Source organism: Phyllobates terribilis, unplaced genomic scaffold (genome assembly GCF_046119375.1).
Source record: "Phyllobates terribilis strain yellow unplaced genomic scaffold, ASM4611937v1 Scaffold_3__8_contigs__length_932513732, whole genome shotgun sequence".
NCBI lineage: Eukaryota > Metazoa > Chordata > Amphibia > Anura > Dendrobatidae > Phyllobates > Phyllobates terribilis.
In genome coordinates, this window is record NW_027362763.1 from 43,727,278 (window position 1) to 43,752,162 (window position 24,885).

General features: G+C 44.5%; 1 protein-coding gene across 2 annotated transcripts in view; it reads right to left on the reverse strand.

Moving 5' to 3' along the window:
- Positions 1-24,885, reverse strand: part of SCARA5 (scavenger receptor class A member 5) — an 813,283-nt gene that overhangs the window by 66,604 nt on the left and 721,794 nt on the right. For both annotated transcript variants that reach the window (XM_073673833.1, XM_073673832.1), the window contains exon 8: positions 2,703-2,897. In XM_073673833.1, coding sequence (XP_073529934.1) covers positions 2,703-2,897 — 195 coding nt within the window. The remainder of the gene's footprint in view (positions 1-2,702; positions 2,898-24,885) is intronic.

A 24,885-nucleotide genomic window follows, 5' to 3' on the forward strand; every position in this document is an offset into this window, starting at 1 on the left:
CAGGATTCTTGTTCTCTCCTTGAAGTGCAGAAATCTAAGAAGAAAATTATAACCCGACGCATCCTGACGAGTAATTACATGAAGACCCGGGAGAAAGTAACGAGAGCTCCGAGCGCCGCGGCTCGTTACACGGAGGAAAACCCCCATAATGTGCTGCGCCGCTCCGCACCGCGGACCCTAATGACTCCCATCTGGTGGGAGGACACGGGCCGCACACTTATATAATAATGTATATGTATCCTGGATACCGCAGACTGCGGCCAGCTGTCAGATCACTACAGCCCGGCATCCGATAGTCCAGAAAGTCCAACAGCCCGGCATCCGATGGTCCAGAAAGTCCAACAGCCCGGCATCCGATAGTCCAGAAAGTCCAACAGCCCGGCATCCGATGGTCCAGAAAGTCCAACAGCCCGGCATCCGATGGTCCAGAAAGTCCAACAGCCCGGCATCCGATAGTCCAGAAAGTCCAACAACCCGGCATCCAATAGTCCAGAAAGTCCAACAGCCCGGCATTCAATAGTCCAGAAAGTCCTACAGCCCGACATCCAATAGTCCAGAAAGTCTTACAGCTCGGCACCCAATAGTCCAGAAAGTCCAACAGCTTGGCATCCAATAGTCCAGAAAGTCTGACAGCCCGGCATCCAATAGTCCAGAAAGTCCTACAGCTCGGCATCCAATAGTCCAGAAAGTCCTACAGCTCGGCACCCCATAGTCCAGAAAGTCCTACAGCCCGGCATCCAATAGTCCAGAAAGTCCTACAGCCCGGCATCCAATAGTCCAGAAAGTCCTACAGCCCGGCATCCAATAGTCCAGAAAGTCCTACAGCCCGGCACCCAATAGTCCAGAAAGTCTGACAGCCCGGCATCTGATAGTCCAGAAAGTCTGACGGCCTAGCATCAGACAATCCAGAAAGTCCAACAGGCCGTCTTCTGATAGTCCATAAAGTCCAACAGCCCGGCATCTGATACTCCAAAAGGTACAACAGCCCGGCATCTGATAGTCCAAAAGGTACAACAGCCCGGCATCTGATACTCCAAAAGGTACAACAGCCCGGCATCTGATACTCCAAAAGGTACAACAGCCCGGCATCTGATAGTCCAAAAGGTACAACAGCCCGGCATCTGATAGTCTAAAAGGTACAACAGCCCGGCATCTGATAGTCCAAAAGGTACAACAGCCCGGCATCTGATAGTCCAAAAGGTACAACAGCCCGGCATCTGATACTCCAAAAGGTACAACAGCCCGGCATCTGATAGTCCAAAAGGTACAACAGCCCGGCATCTGATAGTCCAAAAGGTACAACAGCCCGGCATCTGATAGTCTAAAAGGTACAACAGCCCGGCATCTGATAGTCCAAAAGGTACAACAGCCCGGCATCTGATAGTCCAAAAGGTACAACAGCCCGGCATCTGATAGTCTAAAAGGTACAACAGCCCGGCATCTGATAGTCCAAAAGGTACAACAGCCCGGCATCTGATAGTCCAAAAGGTACAACAGCCCGGCATCTGATAGTCTAAAAGGTACAACAGCCCGGCATCTGATAGTCCAAAAGGTACAACAGCCCGGCATCTGATAGTCCAAAAGGTACAACAGCCCGGCATCTGATAGTCCAAAAGGTACAACAGCCCGGCATCTGATAGTCCAAAAGGTACAACAGCCCGGCATCTGATAGTCCAAAAGGTACAACAGCCCGGCATCTGATAGTCCAAAAGGTACAACAGCCCGGCATCTGATACTCCAAAAGGTACAACAGCCCGGCATCTGATACTCCAGTACATCTGACAGGCAGGCACCTGATAGTCTGGAAAGCCCAGCAACTGATAATTTAGAAAGTCAGACAGACCGGCATCTGATAGTCCAGAAAGTCCTACAGCTTGACATCTGACAGTCCAGAAAGCCCTACAGCCTGACATCTGACAGTCCAGAAAGTCCTACAGCCTGACATCTGATAGGAAACCTGACATTTCATCAGCCGAGTACAGTAAATTCACAGAGTGAACCGTCAGAGTAGAATAGATAGAATAGATAGAATAAATAAATAGAAATATATCAGTGAGATGTATCATCATTGCAGGGCGTGTGTAGTTTACTGTACATGTATTTAGATAATAATAAAATAAATAAAAGATAAAACTGGCGTGGGGTCCCCCTTATTTTTATTAATCAGCTGAGGGAAAGCAGACAGCTGACAGCTGCTTTTAATAGTCTGGGAAGGGGACAATAAACATGGAGCTTCCTAGGCTATTCATAAGCTCACAGCTGTGTACTTAGCCTTTACTAGTTATTAAAAAGAGTGGACCCAAAAAAAAATAACGTGGGGTCTCCCTTATTTTTATTAACCAGCAAAGGCTAAGCAGACAGCTTTGGACTGATATTAATAGGCTAAGAAGGGGTCCTGGATATTGGCCCCCTCCCAGACTAATAACATCAGCCCTCAGCCGCCCTCGAAATGGCGTCCATTAGATGCGAAAATTCTTGTGCAAGCGGGCAATTGGCATTGCAATGTCAGATTTGAATAAAAAAATACCCATGACACTCTCCAACTTTTCTGGCTGGCTACTTTATATACGCAGATTTGAGGGTATTTTTAATAGAATAGTTAGCAAGTATCAAAGTGACCCCTCCCTGATGGGACTGTTATCTTTACTAATAAGTTTTTTTATAGAGTAGCCAAAAAGACAAACTACACTTTTCCTTTTTACCTTGGCCAAACTTGGCGGTCCGGTACACCTCCTCTGCTCCCTTGTAGCCCAGCATCCTGCACACCACATCCCCGTCCTTCTTATCCCAGCCGTCATCGCACACCGTACCCCAGCGCTTTTCGTGGTACACCTCAACGCGTCCTTCATGAGGACCAGATCCGTTCACCAGTCGTACCAGCCCTTCCTCAGCCGACCCTGGGGAAGAAAAACACAGAATTTTTGTTAGAAGGTGTGACGGATCAACCCCGTACTCCAGGATTTTGCCACATGGGGGTTGTCGTAGCGCCTATGCAGCTAATGGGACATAATGTTATAAAGTGGGGTGAATATTGTGGATCGCATATTGTTGAACATTCTGTTATGTGAGCGAAGCACTCCTGGCCCCCACCTTCCTGTGCTCACTTAGCAGTGGCAAACAGACAATGTGCTGATTAATGGGTTGTTGCATAACTACTGTCTGGGAGCCTACTGTGGGTATTATCTGGTGAGAACAATGGGTGCTAAAAATAGCCTGTGTGATTCCCTATAAAACCTGCTTGTGAGAATAAAAGTTAAGGTCATCTTGGAGACACTGTGCGATAGTCATATTTTATATATCCAAGTGTAAGAAAAGCCTTTCCATGTCAGGGGCCTGCAGAAGAAGATTGGACATCTGCGGATGGGGTAACTAACTCCCGTCACAAAAGGCTTTTATATAAAAGTTTTAGCACTGTTCATCCTGAGCTTCCTGGTTCATGATTGGGACTTTCAGTCTAGACCACCAGAGAATTAGCTAGTAACCCAATTTCTGCCTTAAATCACCAGAGATATTAACGTTTTCATTGCTCTAGACCACCAGTGACCTAACTATTAAAAAATGTCATTATCCTAGACCACCATGGACCTATTATTATTATTATTATTTCTATAGCGCCACTGATTCCATGGCGCTGTACATAAGGAGGGGTTACATACCAGATACAGATATCACAGTAGATGAACTAACAATGGTAGACTAAAATGGGGAAAAAAGGGAAAAAATCCTCCAGTGAAATAAAATTTTTTTTTTTTTTTTTTAAAAAATACGTTCTTTATTAATCCGTCATAGGAAGATTAAAAACATGCAAACATCTCTGTTCCTTGGATGTCCTAAAGGTGTTTGCATGTTTTTAATCTTCCTATGACGGATTAATAAAGAACGTATTTTTTTAAATACATTTTTTTTTTTTTCTTTTCGCTGGAGGATTTTTTCCCTTTTTTTTCCCCATTTTTGTCTTCACGCTCCTGACACGAGCGCCTCCGGGTCGAAGGTTACTGAGGATTTCCTAGATACCTGTTCCGACAACTGAATGGTGAGCTGACTTTCCATTTCCCCTCATACCCTCCTCTTTTCCGTAACAATGATAGACTGGTACGGAGGGAAGAGGACCCTGTCCTTGGGGGCTTACATTCTACAGGATGGTGGGGAAGGAGACAGTAGGTTGAGGGGTTGCAGCAGCTCCGGTGTTGAGGAGGCAGCGGGGTCATGGCAGGCTGTAGCTTTCTTGAAGAGATGGGTTTTCAGGTTCCGTCTGAAGGATCCGGATGTGGTGGATAATCGGACGTGTTGGGGCACAGAATTCCAGAGGATGGGGGATAGTCAGGAGAAATCTTGGAGGCGATTGCGTGAGGAACGAATAAGCGTGGAGGAGAGAAGGAGGTCTTGGGAGGACCGGAGGTTACGTGAGGGAATATATCGGGACATTAGTTCAGAGATGTACGGAGGAGAGAGGTTATGGACGGCTTTGTAGGTCAGTGTTAGTAGTTTGAACTGGATACGCTGGGGGAATGGGAGCCAGTGAAGAGATTTGAGAAGGGGGATAGCAGAGGAGTAGCGAGGCGAGAGATGAACGAGTTGTGCAGCAGAGTTGAGGATGGACTGGAGGGGTGTGAGAGTGTTAGCAGGGAGGCCACAGAGGAGGATGTTGCAGTAGTCCAGGCGGGAGATGATGAGGTCATGCACAAGCAGTTTAGTAGATTGAGGGTTGAGGAAAGGACGGATTCTGGAAATATTTTTGAGCTGGAGGCGACAGGAGGTGGGGAGAGCTTGGGTGTTTGGTTTGAAGGACAAGGCAGAGTCAAGGGTTACTCCGAGGCAGCGGATTGCCGGTACAGGGGAAAGTGTGATGCCATTTATTGTGATAGAAAGATCAGGTGGGAAAGATATGGGAGATGGAGGAAAGATGATGAATTTAGTTTTGTCCACATTGAGCTTGAGGAAGCGGGAGGAGAAGAAGGAGGATATGGCTGATAGACATGCTGGGATTCTGGACAGCAGAGAGGTGACATCTGGGCCAGAGAGGTAGATATGGGTGTCATCAGCGTACAGATGGTACTGGAAGCCATGGGAGTTTATGAGCTGTCCCAGGCCAAGGGTATAGATTGAGAAGAGTAGGGGTCCTAGGACAGAGCCTTGAGGGACTCCAACAGAGAGGGGGCGTAGTGAGGAGGTAGTGTGGGAGTGGGAGATGCTAAGTGTGCGGTTAGAAAGGTATGAGGAGATCCAGGATAGGGCAAGGTCTTTGACGCCAAAGGAAGAGAGGATCTGTAGTAGGAGGAAATGGTCAACTGTATGGAAAGCAGAGGACAGGTCAAGAAGAAGGAGTACAGAGAATTGTCTGTTAGCTTTGGCTGTAAGTAACTCATTGGTGATTTTGGTAAGGGCAGTTTCGGTGGAATGGTGGGGGCGGAAGCCAGATTGTTGGTTGTCGAAGAGAGAGTTAGATGAGAAATAGGAGGAAAATCCAACGAGTTTGGAGACAAATGGGAGCAGCGATATGGGGCGATAGCTGGACAAGGCGGTTGGGTCGAGGGATGGCTTTTTGAGGATGGGCGTGATTGTGACATGTTTGAAGGCAGCGGGGAAGGTACCAGAAGATAGTGATAGGTTGAAGAGATGGGTTAGGGATGGGATGAGTGTGGGAGTGAGGTTGGGGAGGAGGTTGGATGGGATGGGGTCGAGTGCACAAGTGGTGAGGTGGGATTTGGAGAGGAGAGAATTAAGGTCTCCTTCATTGATGTTGGAGATGGAGGTTATGGGGGAAGGGCAATGGTCTGGAAAACAAAGGGGTTGTGGTGGTCGGACAGTAAAGACTTGACGTGTTTGGTCAATCTTGTTTTTGAAGTGTCTGCCAAAGTCCTCAGCAGACATGACGGAGGTCGGAGGGGGCAGTGGAGGGCGGAGGAGAGAGTTAAAAATGTTGAATAAAAGTTTGAGGTTGTAGGATAAGGAAGATATGAGGGTTGTGAAGTAGGACTGTTTAGCAGAGGTGAGGGCTGATTTGAATGCGAGCGTTGCTTGTTTGAATGCAGTGAAGCCATCTCTAGAATGTGTTTTCTTCCAAAGCCACTCCGCAACCTTGGACGCTTGTCGAAGCTGTTTAGTGAGGTTGTTGTGCCAGGGTTGCCTGTTGGCTCGTCGTGCTCTGCCATGCATAAGAGGGGCAACCGAGCCAATAGCTGATGCGAGAGTGGCATTGTAGAAAGCAGTGGCGCTGTCTGTGTCATGAAGTGAAGATATGGATGTCAGTGGTAGAACAGAGTCAGAGAGTGTGTGAGTGTCTAGATGTGCAAGGTTTCTGCGGGTTGTGCTAGCTGCCGGACATGGGTGACAGGTGAGGAGAACAGGGATGAGAATGTGAGGAGATGGTGGTCAGATAGGGGTAGGGGGAAGGTTGTGAGGTTAGATAGGGAGCAGAGTCAGGTGAAGATGAGGTCTAGTGTGTGTCCCTCTGTGTGGGTGGCTGAGGAGGACCACTGAGTAAGTCTAAAGGATGAAGTAAGCGACAGGAGTTTGGATGCTGCTGACTGGCGAGTGTCAGTGGGGATGTGGAAATCGCCCATGATGGTTGTGGGAATGTCAGCAGAGAGAAAGTAAAGAAGCCAGGTGGAGAATTGGTCGATAAAGGCAGTGACTGAGCCTGGAGGTCGGTATATGACAGACACTTGGAGGTTGGAGGGACAGTAGATGCGGACGGAGTGGACTTCAAAAGAAGGGAGAGTAAGGGAGGGAAGAGGAGGAGTAGGGCTTAAGGGGCAGTTGTTAAAGAGGAGAAGACCCACTCCTCCACCATGTCTGTTACCAGGGTGAGGAGTGTGGGTGAAGGGGAGGCCACCGTAACAGCGCAGCAGGGGAGGCAGTGTCAGAGGGTGTTAGCCATGTCTCTGTGATGCCCAGGAAGGTGAGATGACGAGAGGTAAAGAGGTCGTGGACAAAATGGAGCTTGTTGCACACAGAGCGGGCATTCCACAGTGCTCCAGAGATAGGGAGCAGCGGGGTGCGCGTCAGGGGCACGGGTTTTGCATAGGAGAGGTTGCGATAGTTTGCAGTTGGTTTGAAGCAATAGGTGGGGGAATTGGTGGAAAGTGCACGCTGTTGGGGTCCAGGATTGGGAGATATGTCGCCAGCAGTGAGGAGAAGCAGAGAGAGGGAGAGCAGGTGGGAGAAGGAGAGTGTCCGGCTTGTTTTATGTTTTGGTAGGATAGATCTGAGGATGAGGAGCAGGTCTGCCGATGAGGTCAGGTGGGGTGGTAAGAGGGAAGGAGAGATGATTATTTGGTTAGAGGGTGCTGGGGTTTTGGGATAGCAAAGGAGTGAGGATTAGCGGTGCAAAGGCAGTAAGGGCATATGTAACCATAATGTCACTATAAATTTTACATTACATTTATTATAAATGTCATTATCCTAGGCCACCAATGACCTATTATAAATATCATTATCCTAACCCACCAGGGACTATTAGAACTCCCATTACCCTAGACCACCAGGGACCTATTATAAATGTCCTGGATTAATTATCCTAGAACGCCAAGGCTGTTTTCAATGTTCACTTAACTATTCTGGACCACCCAGGGCGCTTTTTTTAACTTTTTACTACTCTAGACCAACAGTGGTTTAACTATTAACCCTTTTACTGTTCTAGACCATAAACATTTCACATCCTAGACCACCAGGGATATTATTGCTAACCCTTTCACTGCCCTGGATAACCAAAGAGGTTATCAATAAGCACTTAACTATCTTTGACCACCAGGGGTGTTTTTTTTATTTTTTTTTTAAAACCGTTTTACTACCTTATGCCACCAGGGATATTATTATTATTATTATTATTATTATTATTAATTACTATCATCGTGGTTTTCAATGCTCTTGACCAACAAGGTATTTGCTTTTGATCACTACACTGGAGCACCCAAAGTGTTACTAATAACCACAATTCTTAAGCACCAGAGGTGTTTTAAAGCATTTTACAGCCATAGACCACCAGGGACATCATCATTATTAATTATTATTATTATTATTATTATTACTATAGTTCTCACTGACCTAGATCTTCAAGGATGTTATCAATAACCACTTCGCTATTCTTGATTACCAGAAGTATTTTTTTTAAACCATCTTACTGCACTAGACCACCAGGGATATTTTTATTAAACTTTTTATTGCTTTAGACCACCAGTGATTTAGTTTAATTATTAACAATTTCACTAACCTAAACCACCATGAAGTTATCAATAACCAGTTCCTTATCCTAGACCACCAGGGACGTTATCAGTAACCAGTTCATTATCCTAGACCACCAGGGACGTTATCAATAACAGTTCATTTTTCTAGACCACCAGGGACGTTATCAATAACCAGTTCATTATCTTAGACCACCAGGGACGTTATCAATAACCAGTTCATTATCTTAGACCACCAGGGACATTATCAATAACCAGTTCATTTTTCTAGACCACCTGGGATGTTATCAATAACCAGTTCATTATCTTAGACCACCAGGGACGTTATCAATAACCAGTTCATTTTTCTAGACCACCAGGGACGTTATCAATAACCAGTTCATTATCTTAGACCACCAGGGACGTTATCAATAACCAGTTCATTATCTTAGACCACTAGGGACGTTATCAATAACCAGTTCATTATTCTAGACCACCAGGAACGTTTTCAATAACCAGTTCATTTTTCTAGACCACCAGGGACGTTATCAATAACCAGTTCATTATTCTAGACCACTAGGAACGTTTTCAATAACCAGTTCATTTTTCTAGACCACCAGGGACGTTATCAATAACCAGTTCATTATCTTAGACCACCAGGGACGTTATCAATAACCAGTTCATTATGCTAGACCACCAGGGACGTTTTCAATAACCAGTTCATTTTTCTAGACCACTAGGGACGTTATCAATAACCAGTTCATTATCCTAGATCACCAGGGAAGTTATCAATAACCAGTTCATTATCTCAGTCCACTAGGGATGTTATCAATAACCAGTTCATTATCTTAGACCACCAGGGACGTTATCAATAACCAGTTCATTATTCTAGACCACCAGGGATGTTATCAATAACCAGTTCATTTTTCTAGACCACCAGGGACGTTATCAATAACCAGTTCATTATTCTAGACCACTAGGGACGTTTTGAATAATCAGTTCATTTTTCTAGACCACCAGGGACGTTATCAATAACCAGTTCATTATTCTAGACCACTAGGAACGTTTTCAATAACCAGTTCATTTTTCTAGACCACCAGGGACGTTATCAATAACCAGTTCATTATCTTAGACCACCAGGGATGTTATCAATAACCAGTTCATTTTTCTAGACCACCAGGGACGTTATCAATAACCAGTTCATTATCTTAGACCACCAGGGACGTTATCAATAACCAGTTCATTATTCTAGACCACTAGGGACGTTTTCAATAACCAGTTCATTTTTCTAGACCACCAGGGACGTTATCAATAACCAGTTCATTATTTTAGACCACCAGGGACGTTATCAATAACCAGTTCATTTTTCTAGACCACCAGGGACGTTATCAATAACCAGTTCATTATTCTAGACCACCAAGGACGTTATCAATAACAGTTCATTATCCTAGACCACCAGGGACGTTATCAATAACCAGTTCATTACTCTAGACCACCAGGGGTGATATTTGTTATCCCTTTCACTGTCGTAGACCACCGTATTGTTAGTAAATTGTCATTGCTCGAAATCTCTAGGAACGTAACTATTAGCCCCTGTACTGCCCTAGTACCACCAATGATACTATATTTAAACTTTTCATTGATCTAGACCACCAGGGACGTAACTAGTAACCAAATCATTACTCAATAGCATTAGGGATTTTAACTATTAAATCTCTTACTGCCCTTGACAACCTAAAATGCTAGGTTACCGTCTTAGACCATAAGGGATATTTTTTATACCAGTTTACTTCCCTAGGTGTCACGTCAGGTGTGGGAAAGACGTAGACTTAGAGGGAAAGGGAGCCCAGACATTAGGGAAAGGGGGAAGTGGAGACCTCCTAGTCTGATCTGGCGTCACCCTGTCTGAACTACTGTCCCTATATTGCCTCTTCACCAATCGCCGCACGTTTGCCTCGCCCTGTTTTTCCCTGGTGTATGGCTAAAGCTAGGGATGGGAGGAGATGAACACTAGTCAATCTCCACTAAACTCTATAGACTACAAGGTTGGACAAACAGGGGGAGATTGCTTAGCTTTAGATGACTGCAGATAAATGCGCACACGGACTCAAGCTCCAGAGAGGACGAAGTACTGCTCACAAATAGTAATGAATATCGCCGGCCCCTCCCTCTAGAACACACCAGGTATTCATACACTCAGGCCAGGGAGTTAATTAGCCAGAGGGAGGTAGCCGCTAGGTCCTAGAGACAGCCAGTCTCTATGAAGGTGTCTGTAATGCCAAACATAGAGATCTCCTGCAACCAACTGCAGGGCGACTGTCTGTCACCTCTGACTTACCCGTGACTCTAGGCCACCAGGGATACTGTTATTCAATTTTCATTGCTGTAAACAGCCAGGGACATAATTATTAATTATTTTACTGCCCTGAACAACCAGACACGTTATCACTTATACATTATATCACTTCACTTTCTTAGACCACCAGGGGTGTTTTTTTCAAGCCCTTCTACTGTCCTGGACCACCAGGGATGTTTTCTTTTAAGCCCTTTTACTGCCCAAGACCACCAAGGTGTTAATATTATTTTGTACACCACCAAAGTCTTTACTATTAATCATTTTACTGCCATAGGCCAAGAAGGTTGTTATCAATAGTCAGGTCACATCCTAGACCACCAGGGATATTATTATAAACCTTTCACTGCTCTAGACCACCAGGGACTTCACTATTAATACTTTTACTTCCCTAGACCAACAATTCTAGGTCAGTATACACACAGGTTTTTGAACCCTTCTACTGCCCTAGACCACCAGGAATATTATTAATCAATGTATTGCTGTCCTAGACCACCAGGGATGTTTCCATTAAAGGGTTTTCCAGCAGCAGACATTTATCCAGATGAATAATGGATAGACATGGACATGGTACTTATTGCAGGTAAGCGGGTGCACATGCCTTTCAGGATCTGTAGATGCCACAAGCTCAGCAGGAGCAATGATAGGTGAGGAGCCCTTTAAGGAGACCTATGCAGGGTATTGACCATCGGTATAATCAGGAACATGTACGAGCAGTAATGAGCCGCACTCATTGATTGGATGATGACGGACACATGGTTTGTATTAGACATTGGGGGAGGGGTGGACCCAGCTGGGAGCCATGTACATTGATTTTTCTGCTCGGGGTCATCGTGTCGCACAGCTGGGATTATACTTCGCCTCATTTACAGCTGATGTATTAGTCTGCGTCTAAAAAAACGGCACAAAAAAAGGTGTAAAAAACAAACAAAAGAAAAGGCAGCGGCGAGCGGTGAAGAGAAACTGATGCAACAATGTAACAAGATATCAGATCAATGTATCAATGACATGTCCTCATGATCCTAAAATAACAGGACACAAGTACAGCGGGATCACTGGCCAGTGACAGATGCTGTGTACGATCAGGGGCCGCATATCACCTCCCCATCAATATACAGGACGCTCATAATAATTATACTCCAGAGCTGCACTCACTATTCTGCTGGTGCAGTCACTGTGCACATACATTACATTACTGATCCTGTACTGATCCTGAGTTACATCCTGTATTATACTCCAGAGCTGCACTCACTATTCTGCTGGTGCAGTCACTGTGTGCATACATTACATTACTGATCCTGAGTTACCTCCTGTATTGTACTCCAGAGCTGCACTCACTATTCTGCTGGTGCAGTCACTGTGTGCATACATTACATTACTGATCCTGAGTTACCTCCTGTATTGTACTCCAGAGCTGCACTCACTATTCTGCTGGTGCAGTCACTGTGTACATACATTACATTACTGATCCTGTACTGATCCTGAGTTACACCCTGTATTATACTCCAGAGCGGCACTCACTATTCTGCTGGGGCAGTCACTGTGTACATACATTTCATTACTGATCCTGAGTTACATCCTGTATTATCCTCCAGAGCTGCACTCACTATTCTACTGGTGAAGTCACTGTGTACATACATTACATTACTGATCCTGTACTGATCCTGAGTTACACCCTGTATTATACTCCAGAGCTGCACTCACTATTCTGCTGGTGAAGTCACTGTGTACATACATTACATTACTGATCCTATACTGATCCTGAGTTACATCCTGTATTATACCCCAGAGCTGCACTCACTATTCTGCTGGTGCAGTCACTGTGTACATACATTACATTACTGATCCTGAGTTACCTCCTGTATTATACTCCAGAGCTGCACTCACTATTCTGCTGGTGCAGTCACTGTGTACATACATTACATTACTGATCCTGAGTTACATCCTGTATTGTACTCCAGAGCTGCACTCACTATTCTGCTGGTGCAGTCACTGTGTGCATACATTACATTACTGATCCTGAGTTACCTCCTGTATTGTACTCCAGAGCTGCACTCACTATTCTGCTGGTGCAGTCACTGTGTACATACATTACATTACTGATCCTGTACTGATCCTGAGTTACACCCTGTATTATACTCCAGAGCTGCACTCACTATTCTGCTGGTGCAGTCACTGTGTACATACATGACATTACTGATCCTGAGTTACCTCCTGTATATACTCCAGAGCTGCACTCACTATTCTGCTGGTGCAGTCACTGTGTACATACATTACATTACTGATCCTGAGTTACCTCCTGTATTATACTCCAGAGCTGCACTCACTATTCTGCTGGTGCAGTCACTGTGTACATACATTACATTACTGATCCTGAGTTACCTCCTGTATATACTCCAGAGCTGCGCTCACTATTCTGCTGGTGCAGTCACTGTGTACATACATTACATTACTGATCCTGAGTTACATCCTGTATTATACTCCAGAGCTGCACTCACTATTCTGCTGGTGCAGTCACTGTGTACATACATTACATTACTGATCCTGAGTTACATCCTGTATTATACTCCAGAGCTGCACTCACTATTCTGCTGGTGCAGTCACTGTGTACATACATTTCATTACTGATCCTGAGTTACATCCTGTATTATCCTCCAGAGCTGCACTCACTATTCTGCTGGTGAAGTCACTGTGTACATACATTACATTACTGATCCTGTACTGATCCTGAGTTACACCCTGTATTATACTCCAGAGCTGCACTCACTATTCTGCTGGTGAAGTCACTGTGTACATACATTACATTACTGATCCTATACTGATCCTGAGTTACATCCTGTATTATACCCCAGAGCTGCACTCACTATTCTGCTGGTGCAGTCACTGTGTACATACATTACATTACTGATCCTGAGTTACCTCCTGTATTATACTCCAGAGCTGCACTCACTATTCTGCTGGTGCAGTCACTGTGTGCATACATTACATTACTGATCCTGAGTTACCTCCTGTATTGTACTCCAGAGCTGCACTCACTATTCTGCTGGTGCAGTCACTGTGTGCATACATTACATTACTGATCCTGAGTTACCTCCTGTATTGTACTCCAGAGCTGCACTCACTATTCTGCTGGTGCAGTCACTGTGTACATACATTACATTACTGATCCTGTACTGATCCTGAGTTACACCCTGTATTATACTCCAGAGCGGCACTCACTATTCTGCTGGGGCAGTCACTGTGTACATACATTTCATTACTGATCCTGAGTTACATCCTGTATTATCCTCCAGAGCTGCACTCACTATTCTACTGGTGAAGTCACTGTGTACATACATTACATTACTGATCCTGTACTGATCCTGAGTTACACCCTGTATTATACTCCAGAGCTGCACTCACTATTCTGCTGGTGAAGTCACTGTGTACATACATTACATTACTGATCCTATACTGATCCTGAGTTACATCCTGTATTATACCCCAGAGCTGCACTCACTATTCTGCTGGTGCAGTCACTGTGTACATACATTACATTACTGATCCTGAGTTACCTCCTGTATTATACTCCAGAGCTGCACTCACTATTCTGCTGGTGCAGTCACTGTGTACATACATTACATTACTGATCCTGAGTTACATCCTGTATTGTACTCCAGAGCTGCACTCACTATTCTGCTGGTGCAGTCACTGTGTGCATACATTACATTACTGATCCTGAGTTACCTCCTGTATTGTACTCCAGAGCTGCACTCACTATTCTGCTGGTGCAGTCACTGTGTACATACATTACATTACTGATCCTGTACTGATCCTGAGTTACACCCTGTATTATACTCCAGAGCTGCACTCACTATTCTGCTGGTGCAGTCACTGTGTACATACATGACATTACTGATCCTGAGTTACCTCCTGTATATACTCCAGAGCTGCACTCACTATTCTGCTGGTGCAGTCACTGTGTACATACATTACATTACTGATCCTGAGTTACCTCCTGTATTATACTCCAGAGCTGCACTCACTATTCTGCTGGTGCAGTCACTGTGTACATACATTACATTACTGATCCTGAGTTACCTCCTGTATATACTCCAGAGCTGCGCTCACTATTCTGCTGGTGCAGTCACTGTGTACATACATTACATTACTGATCCTGAGTTACATCCTGTATTATACTCCAGAGCTGCACTCACTATTCTGCTGGTGCAGTCACTGTGTACATACATTACATTACTGATCCTGAGTTACCTCCTGTATTATACTCCAGAGCTGCACTCACTATTCTGCTGGTGCAGTCACTGTGTACATACATTACATTACTGATCCTGAGTTACATCCTGTATTGTACTCCAGAGCTGCACTCACTATTCTGCTGGTGCAGTCACTGTGTGCATACATTACATTACTGATCCTGAGTTACCTCCTGTATTGTACTCCAGAGCTGCACTCACTATTCTGCTGGTGCAGTCACTGTGTACATACATTACATTACTGATCCTGTACTGATCCTGAGTTACACCCTGTATTATACTCCAGAGCTGCACTCACTATTCTGCTGGTGCAGTCACTGTGTACATACATGACATTACTGATCCTGAGTTACCTCCTGTATATACTCCAGAGCTGCACTCACTATTCTGCTGGTGCAGTCACTGTGTACATACATTACATTACTGATCCTGAGTTACCTCCTGTATTATACTCCAGAGCTGCACTCACTATTCTGCTGGTGCAGTCACTGTGTACATACATTACATTACTGATCCTGAGTTACCTCCTGTATATACTCCAGAGCTGCGCTCACTATTCTGCTGGTGCAGTCACTGTGTACATACATTACATTACTGATCCTGAGTTACATCCTGTATTGTACTCCAGAGCTGCACTCACTATAGCTCTGGAGTATAATACAGGAGGTAACTCAGGATCAGTAATGTAATGTATGTACACAGTGACTGCACCAGCAGAATAGTGAGTGCAGCTCTGGAGTATAATACAGGATGTAACTCAGGATCAGTAAAGTAATGTATGTATACAGTGACCGCACCAGCAGAATAGTGAGTGCAGCTCTGGAGTACAATACAGGATGTAACTCAGGATCAGTAATGTAATGTATGTACACAGTGACTGCACCAGCAGAATAGTGAGTGCAGCTCTGGAGTACAGTGCTACATCCTGGACAGAGATAGGCTCTGATCGGCCATGTGATGTGGGTGCTGTATATGATTTGTACACATTGAGTTGAGTTATTTTATTATGTATGATGGGAACAGTCTAATATTTCCTGCTCTTATCTCTTGGCCGAGTCTCGGCATTAGACATCTTGGACGGTGCGGAGCCTTGGTGAGCGGCCAGAGACTGGACAGGAGAGAGCGCAGAGCTGGAGTGCGGGGCGGCGGCTCTCGGTATAACACTACTCTACAGATGTAGCAGAGCTGAGTTTGTCCCGTGTAGCACTTGTATTTGCCATCTCCCTCTATAGCATCTATAGTGTAACCTCATTATTAAACATTCGCCCAGAATTAGGGGGGATCTAAATGAAAGAAAGAAGCGTTGCTGGATCTCTGAATCTGCTCCGCTCCGCCGCTCTCTTGTTCCTTGCCAATAAGTGAAATGATGATGCTCACCCGACCACTGCAACCAATCACCAACTTCAGTGGTCACATGCTCTACTTCCAGTGAGACCAGTGATTGGCTGCAGCGGTCAAGTGACTATTGTACAAGATGTCATCACTTTTGGTACTGACATGTGGGTGCTGAAGTGGCCGAGATCCAAGTGGAAACGTCATGTGGAAACAAAGCCGCAGACAACTTTCTGACCCTTGGAAAGTATCGAAACGGGTCAGACTCTTTGTAGTTTTACTTTTAAATTTTATTTTTTTTTCTAAAACTAAAATGCAATAAATTCCAAACGACATAATATAATAAATCGGACCATTGTGCTCCAGCGCCGGTCACTGGGTGCATGACACAGAGACTCGATTTCCCACCAAATTCTTCAATACGGCACAATCTTCGATCAATTTGACACAAATGCAGAGATGCTCTTTATTTTTGCTCTTTTCCCTTTATTTGCACCTTTTTTTTTTAAAGTAAAATGTAGCGAGACCCTTTTAATTAGCTTTAAAATATCGCACTTTGGTTCTATATCGCTCTCGGATTCCATCGCCTCGGCACAATTGCGGAAAAACTTCGAGATATTTTGATGTCTCAAATGATGAAATAGCCGAAAACATCTAAGATCATGAAACCCGCGGGCACATTATGGAACAAAACTAATAAAAAAATGACAATGAGGGAAAAAAACGAGGGTAGGAATTAGAGCAAAAGCCGTCATGAATTTTGGCGCAATCTTAAAAATGCCCAAAAGGTGAAATATACTGACAGATCTGCCTTTGTTTTTGGCTTTTGCGCCTTCTTTGCTTTTTTTTTTTTACATTTTGCTACAAAAAGAAAACTCTTTAAAATGAGCAATTTATCAAAAAATTTTTTTTGCAAATTTGCCAACAATTTTTGAATCTGACTTTCCTCTTTTGTCCACGGAAGGTGATTGGCCGAGGTCCCAACTACACGTGAGGCCGAAGACTGTGATCGTCTTTCCAGAGTTTTCGTTTTATTCTATTTCAATTAGTAATAATTAATTACTAATTACAAACAATCATTTCCAGGCAAAAATTTTTGACCCCCCCCCCATTGTGTCTCATTTTTTTTATGTATCCCTATAGGGATAAATATATATTTTTATAAAAAAAAATTCTTATTTTTCCTTTTCTACAACTTTTCTACATTGCTGCTTTAACAGCTCTTCTGGTGAACAGATCACAAGTCTGATGTCAGCACCAGGCAGGGACTACTGGGCTTTGGTGGCCCATGAGGACCTGGACAAACATGGTCTATGTTTATTTAGTTGACGGTGGTGAAGACTCCTTCGAAAGGTTGGCCAGTCCTGAATGTTTCGGAAGTACCAGCTTCTATCTCTCTCTTGTAAAAGATGATGTCGGTAGGAAGGAGGATCGGACATGATGAATATCAAAGCCTAACTCATTTATCCTGGGCAGGTGTCCATCATCTCTCCTCCACATATGCTTGCTCAAGTAAATTGAGCGTGCATGTGTATGTGTGGTCAAGAGAGATAGCTGCCAAAAGAACGAGCATGCAATATGGCCGACAGCTAAACCCATGAATGACGTTAAAAATGACAACTGGTGACTAGTAACATATGAGGGAGAGGACCTTAGCCAAGTCTACCTAGGAGCCCAACCTTCCCATTCTTTGAAGGACAAGTTCTCATCCCAGGGGTCCATTACTCGGTGTCAGGGTGGTGTTGGGAAGTGGATGAAGCTATTTCAGGACCAAATTGAGCAGGGACCCCATAACGAATATAAAATATCCAGCAATGGAGATGGTGTCCTCTTCTATATCCATGTGGGGAAGTGGTGGGTGGACTCTTGAAGACGATCTCCTTCTGTCTAGACATGCACTACCCAGCTTAGTTTCTCCGTTAATGATTCTCAGGGTTAATCCCGTAGGACACCACCCGCAGGTTCTTAAAAAACAATATCTTATTGGATCAACAAGTTGTCCTGCCAAATTTTCTCGATTCGCCAACAGCTCGTAAAAGCGGTTTGCTTTTGGGATCTCTTCGGGACCAATAAAACTGTTTTATGTTGAGCTGCGCCAGCTCGGAGCCTGGGATAGAAGAACGTGCTCCCCGGTACAGGTGCAGCAGACCAGGGGGGGTATCCAGCAGCCGTAAAACCTGCCACAAAGGAACTTAATAAACCCTTCATCAGGGCTTTCCCGATAAGTGCAGAAGATTGACCTTGAGCCTACGGAGCTTCAATCTAAGCGATGAAACTCTTCCTGGAGGATTTCCTAATCACATCACGCTCCAAAGAACAGAAACTGGGAGAACATGTCCAACTTTTTTTTTTTAAATAAAGTTTCCTTTAACCCTTTTGCTGCTGGAGAATTTAGAACATTTTTCGACACAAATAAAACTGGACTTCTTAGTGTTGCTTCCCCCATCCATATATTTTTCTGATAGTAGTCACCGGACACACTGTGAAAATACCCCCCCAGCACAAATCACTCATTGCCGCCTTCGACATTTTGTAAAAAAAAAAAATCACGTTTGTGCCATATAGAGCCGGAAAAGTGCCAAAACTCCTAAAAATAAAAGTACAAGATGTGCAGAGTCCACACACAAAATCACCAGAAGGGAAGCGAGCAAAAACCTCTGCAATGCAGGTAAATGTTCATAGCAGCAAATGGCCAAACTGTGCACAGGGCGTGATTACATGTGCAAAACTGTGCAGCCCCTTTAATTGGGAAAGGTAAAGAATGGACATGTACTGGGTATGTCCTAAAATGGGGCATGGCAATAGGAGATGCAGAGATAGCAGCGACATTCAGGCCCCGGTGCCTATTCGGGGAGGGGAGGGCGGTTAGGTGGTGGTACAGCCCTTACAGGGAGGCAATGAGCTTGTTGGTTTCAACAGCTTCACAGGAGTCCACAGAACAGAGGTAGATAATTTGCAGAAGACTCTCAGTTCCCCTCTCTTAACGCCCACCCTATTCCAATGATGGTACTTTCTTGTGGGTGGTCTGGTCAAGGACAGGATACACCAGCAGCAGTGCAAACTTGAGCTCTTTTCATGCTCCTCTGTGGTCCTCACTAAGTACTGGGGTAGTGCACCAGATATAGAAAGTGCTACTCACCCCCACTTGCTGGCCAGCTATGATGCAGCCATTGCTGTCGATATGCTGCTGCACACATAATGACATAAACAGTAATACTATTTGTATTTGCACATTAGGTATCTGCTTATTATCTCCACCACAACAGGATCAACATTAACCTATTGCAACCAGTAAAGGATTCATCAGTTTCGAACAGTTCTGGACAACAACAACATCCATGCCTTGTTGACTTTTAGTGGAGGGGAGGTTGGTTAGGTGGTGGTACGCCCCTACAAATATCATACAGAATGTAGCAGCCATTGGTGGTAGAGGGTTTCCACACTGAGAGATAGAGAAAGGATCCAGGTCTACACAGATGGCAGCTTTACTTACAGGGAGCCAATGAGCTTGGTGGTTTCAACAGCTTCACATGAGGCAACAGAACAGAGGTAGGTAGTTTGCAGAAGACTCTCTGTTCCCCTCTCTCAACTCCCGTCCTATTCTAATGGTGGTACTTCCAGGGACAGACTACACCAGCAGCAGTGCAAATTTGCTCCTCTGTGGTCCTAAGTACTGGGGCAGTAGTGCACCAGATATAGAGAGTGCTACTCACCCCCACTTGCTGGCCAGCTATGATGCAGCCATAGCTGTTGATTTGCTGCCGTACATATAATGGCATATGATACTATTTATATTTACACATTAGTTATCTGCTTGTTATCTCCACCACAACATGATCAATATTAACCTATTGCAACCAGTAAAAGATACATCAGTTCCAAACAGTTCTGGACACAACAGTGATGTTTAGATGGCATGAGTCCTATATTTTTGCATGAGAGCGGTAGAACCATTTTAGTGTCCAAAAACCTCTTGGCCAAATACATAGACATCAGCATTACAAATGGCACAGGATAGGTGGGGAACCTTATGTAGCCTTTGTCTCAGTCCTAACATGCAAGGAAAACCCGTGGAGTCTCATCAGATTCTTCTTGTAAATATACACTGCTAATCATGTGACCCGGGCACATAGACCTTCTGATTGTGAGATATATTGACCATTGGTTCTATTCACTTGCAGTTACCAATGAAACCACCTGTCTCTGCAGTAGGGACTGGAGATGTACAGATTTGACGTCAATGTCTCCTTTAAGATAGCCATTTAACTTTTTTAATGGATCATGCATGTTAAAATTCAACATGCCCAATCTTTCTTTGCTGCTGGCTGATGTAGGGGAGGAATCATGGTGAGCCCCATGCATACCATTTCCCCACCTAAGACTCTTTGTACCAAAAACTGGGTCATGTGAGCCTTGCTTGGTCTTCTGACTGGCCAGATTAGCTCGCTCCATGGCCCCTTTAAGTAAACAAAATGAAAGGGGTCTGACCCAGTGACTTCATTTCCTTGTAGAAAATATCCATAAGACGTCAAACATACAAAAGAAATCAATTCGAGCCGGTTTCCTGAGCACGGCTGTGCCTTCTAGACGTTGGCACGGAGTCGGTGCCCGTATGTTCCACCATCTGTTAATGGAATTCTGATCAAACCTTGGAAGAACCGAACCTTTGTGAAAAGTTCCATTCCTTTCTTCCGTGTCCAGGTTATGGGGCCCGGGGTGTTATTAATCTCAGTGATACTATTACTATGTAGTGAGACCACATGATGTCACCCCCCCCCCCCGTAATAAACAGGAACGTCTCGTCTCATTTTCGATGTTCCTCTTCCGGAATGAACGGGTCTTGTTTTCTTATGACAGTTTTACTCATAATTTCCTTTGTCTGCCATAAACAAAGTTGTTGTTTTTTTCATGTTGGAAAGATCAATCGAGAATATTCTGATCATCGATCAGAGGAAAATCTAAGAGGGGTCCCGATAGCGCCACCACTGGAGAAATGAGGTATTACACCGCGCTCTCAGAAGTCAATGAGATGTGGATGCAGCACTGCTGACAATCGTTACTTCTAGTTGGCCTTACAATGAGTTTTCCCCGACATCTGCTACTATATAGACATATGGGCGATCCCATTGTAAAAAATGCTCAACGTAAAGTGAGGAGACGATTATAATTATATACAAACATGTCAGCGATCAGCCGGGGACTGGAAGACGCCAACATGGACTGAAGAAGACAGATGACGGGCAGGCGAGTGTTAATATTTAAAAACATTTCTGACCCCTTCCCAGGACCTTTGCACCCTGTAATGCAGCGGTGGGGAACCTGCCTGTCATGTCATTTCTATCACTAGTGGGTGCCATGTATTGTCACCAGAGGGCGCTGGGTGTTCTCATTTCTGGGCATTATTGTCACGTGTTTGTTGCCACTAGAGGGCGCTGTGTGCAATTGTCAATAATATGTATTGTCACTAGAGGGCGCTGTGTATTCTCATTTCTGGGGACTATTGTTACATGTTTGTGTAGCCACTAGAGGGCACTGTGCCTTCGCCCTTAAGGATGCTATTTGTCAGTAATATGTATTGTCACTAGAGGGCGCTGTGTGTTCACGCTTCAGGATGCTATTTTTTAGTAATATGTATTGTCACTAGAGGGCGCTGTGTGTGCTAATTTCTCGGCACTATTGTTACATAATCGTGTTGCCAATAGAGGGCGCTATATGATCTCCTTTCTGAACACTATTGTTACATATTCATATTGCCAATAGAGGGCGCTATATGATCTCCTTTCTGAACACTATTGTTACATATTCATATTGCCAATAGAGGGCGCTATATGATCTCCTTTCTGAACACTATTGTTACATATTCATATTGCCACTAGAGGGCGCTATATGATCTCCTTTCTGAACACTATTGTTACATATTCATATTGCCACTAGAGGGCGCTATGTGTTCTCCTTTCTGAACACTATTGTTACATATTCATATTGCCACTAGAGGGCGCTATGTGTTCTCCTTTCTGAACACTATTGTTACATATTCATATTGCCACTAGAGGGCGCTATGTGTTCTCCTTTCTGAACACTATTGTTACATATTCATATTGCCACTAGAGGGCACTGCGTGTTCACTCTTAAGGATGCTATTTGTCAGTAATATGTATTGTCACTAGGGGGCGGTATTGTCACATTTACATGCTGTGTGACACCACTAGAGGGCGCCGTGAGAGCAGATATTTTCGATGGCGTTCGGCTTCGGCGGTTTGGATCTGTTCACATCCGTTTTGTTTACTGCACTTGATTCCTAATAGAGGACAGGTTTTAATGACAAGTCGTCGTTCTTACAGAGAAAATATCCAGAACATTATAGTAGAAGTATTTTCTAATCCTCATGTCCCTGCTCTCCATGCACTGGTTTCCTGCTGAGCTTGTGCAGCAGACAATATGAACAAGTAAAGCTGCAGTGTAAAGCATGGGGAAGGGCAGCCTCAGTCACTGATGGGGCAGAACACGTATTTCAGACTACAATAGACATCCAACTTAGCTGGAGTCACTGATAAAAGCTGTGCTCTAATGGAGGATAGCTGCAGTGTAAAGCATGGGGCAGATAATTATTATTCATGTTACATATGAGCTGTAACAAGAAGGACTAAGTCTTCGAAAACTAGACCAGACCCAGGAGAATAGAAAGGACGATGGGGAGCAAACTTTGAGTTTTCCAGTCCAGGAATGAAAGTTGATAAGGTGAGAATTGTCACCACTAGGGGGCTCCACATTCTCCGCTGTGTAACACATGGACCTTACACTTGTGGTTTTTTGTTGGCAGAGAAGTTTCTTTTTTCCTAAAACTGAATTAAAATGTATAAAGATGACATTTTCCACAATGTAGATGAGTTTACATGTGGATTCTCTCATTACATGGTTATTATAGATATACGAGAAGGATTTGGGGGGGGGGGGAGAGAAGTGATGGAGGGAGGGGTCCACATCCCAGTTATTAAATCCAATCCTCCACTTGTAAGACAGTTGAAAATTACTTTTTTGCAGACCCACTTGCAGGGGCAGACAGTCACCCACCTGGACTGATGTCCATCGCCTACTGGTTTTTGCTGTGTGTCTATGAAGAGCGCTGAGTCCTGCTGACACTGCAGTGTGAGTAGCAGAGGGCTGGTTTCCCTCCACTCTGGGGTCAGTTGCAGAGGTCATGCAACTTACAGCAAAACTGCACATCTGAAGTTGTGTGTTTTTCCCAAAAGTTACAAAAAGGAGATCTGTGACTGTTTTGGGAAGAGGAAGTCGGGTCTACCCGTAAGGATAGGAGGAGAAGACTAGCCTGAGTGTAGGGGTGAGGAGTTTAGAAAGGGTGCCCCTTAAAGTAAAGAGGACTATTTTAGTCCAGGTGAAGGGCCGCTGAGCCGTATCACCAGAGTGGCCTGTGTACATGGACGCTGAGGAGCTGCCACAGAGTGTAAACCTGCCGGAGACGAGTGTGCACAAGCGCTGCCGGAGACAGTGAGAGGTGTCCGCGAAGTGGACGAAGCGGGGAGCGTCTACTGTTATTGAGTGGCCAAGAGAAGGATGATTTTTGGAGAACTGCAGAGACTTTTACCTACTGCTGCAATGTTAAAGCCAAGTTCTTCGCTTCTGCTGTTGACATCGCCACATCACCGGGAGAAGAATCTCCAGGCACTGCGGCCCTTTAAGTTATTGTACTTTAAAGGGAACCTGTCAGTAGGATCAAGTCTCCTAAGGCGTCTATATGGGCACGCAGGTCATAGGAAGCTGAATAAAATGATATCTTGATATATGCAATCCGATGCTTTATTCCAGAGAAATCCAAGTGTTTATTAATATGTAAATGAGCTGTTCAGATCTATTGGCCGGACATAGATCTCCCTGAGAATCTGCATCCAGAACTAAAGGGGACATTTCCAGCGTGAGACATGTAAATCAGGAGAGCAGACTGTCAGTCATTCCATGTCTAACACTGGTAAGGCCCCCTTTAGCTCTGGAGGCGGATTCTCGGGGAGATCTATGTTCCGCCCATAGATCTTAACAGCTCATTTACTTTGTATTTAGCTTCCTAGGTCCTACATTCCCATATAGACGACTCAGGAGGGTTGATCCTACTGACGGATTCACTTTAATCCAATTTTTTCTGAATATCAATCCGTTCTTAAAGGAGTCCTCATAATGTACAGCAGACTGGGTTAGGTCCCCAGTCACTTTTTTAGGCTGATTGGCGGGGGTGTTGGAGTTAGTCCCTCACCAACTAATATGAAAACCCCATTCTCGGTTCCGGGGAACACCTTTAAGGGGATTTCTATACCAGACTTGGATTCTCCTACCGAGAAAGTAAAGGAGATTGGAAAGCAAACCTCATAGTCAGAGTCCCAGGATGAAGTGTTTGGGTACGGTCACCAGTAGGGGGCTCCACATTCTCTGCTCTGTAATATACCTTATACTTCTGCTTTTTTGTTGGCAGAGAAGTTTCTTTTTTGCTATAACTGAATTAAAATGTATAAAGATGACATTTTCCACAATCTAAATGAGTTTCCATGTGGATTCCGTAATTAAATGGTTATATACTTTCATGAAAAAGATATTGTGTGGCCGGTTGTGTGTAGCGATGATGGGAGGGGTCCATGTGCTGGTCCTTAGATACCTTTCTACATATTGAGCACTTCTTGGAGGAATCTGGTCAGGAGAAACGGAGTTGGGAGAAGGAGACAGTAAGCAGGGAGGCTGATAATAGGGAGTCCGGAGAAGTAGACCGAGAGCCGGTGACGGC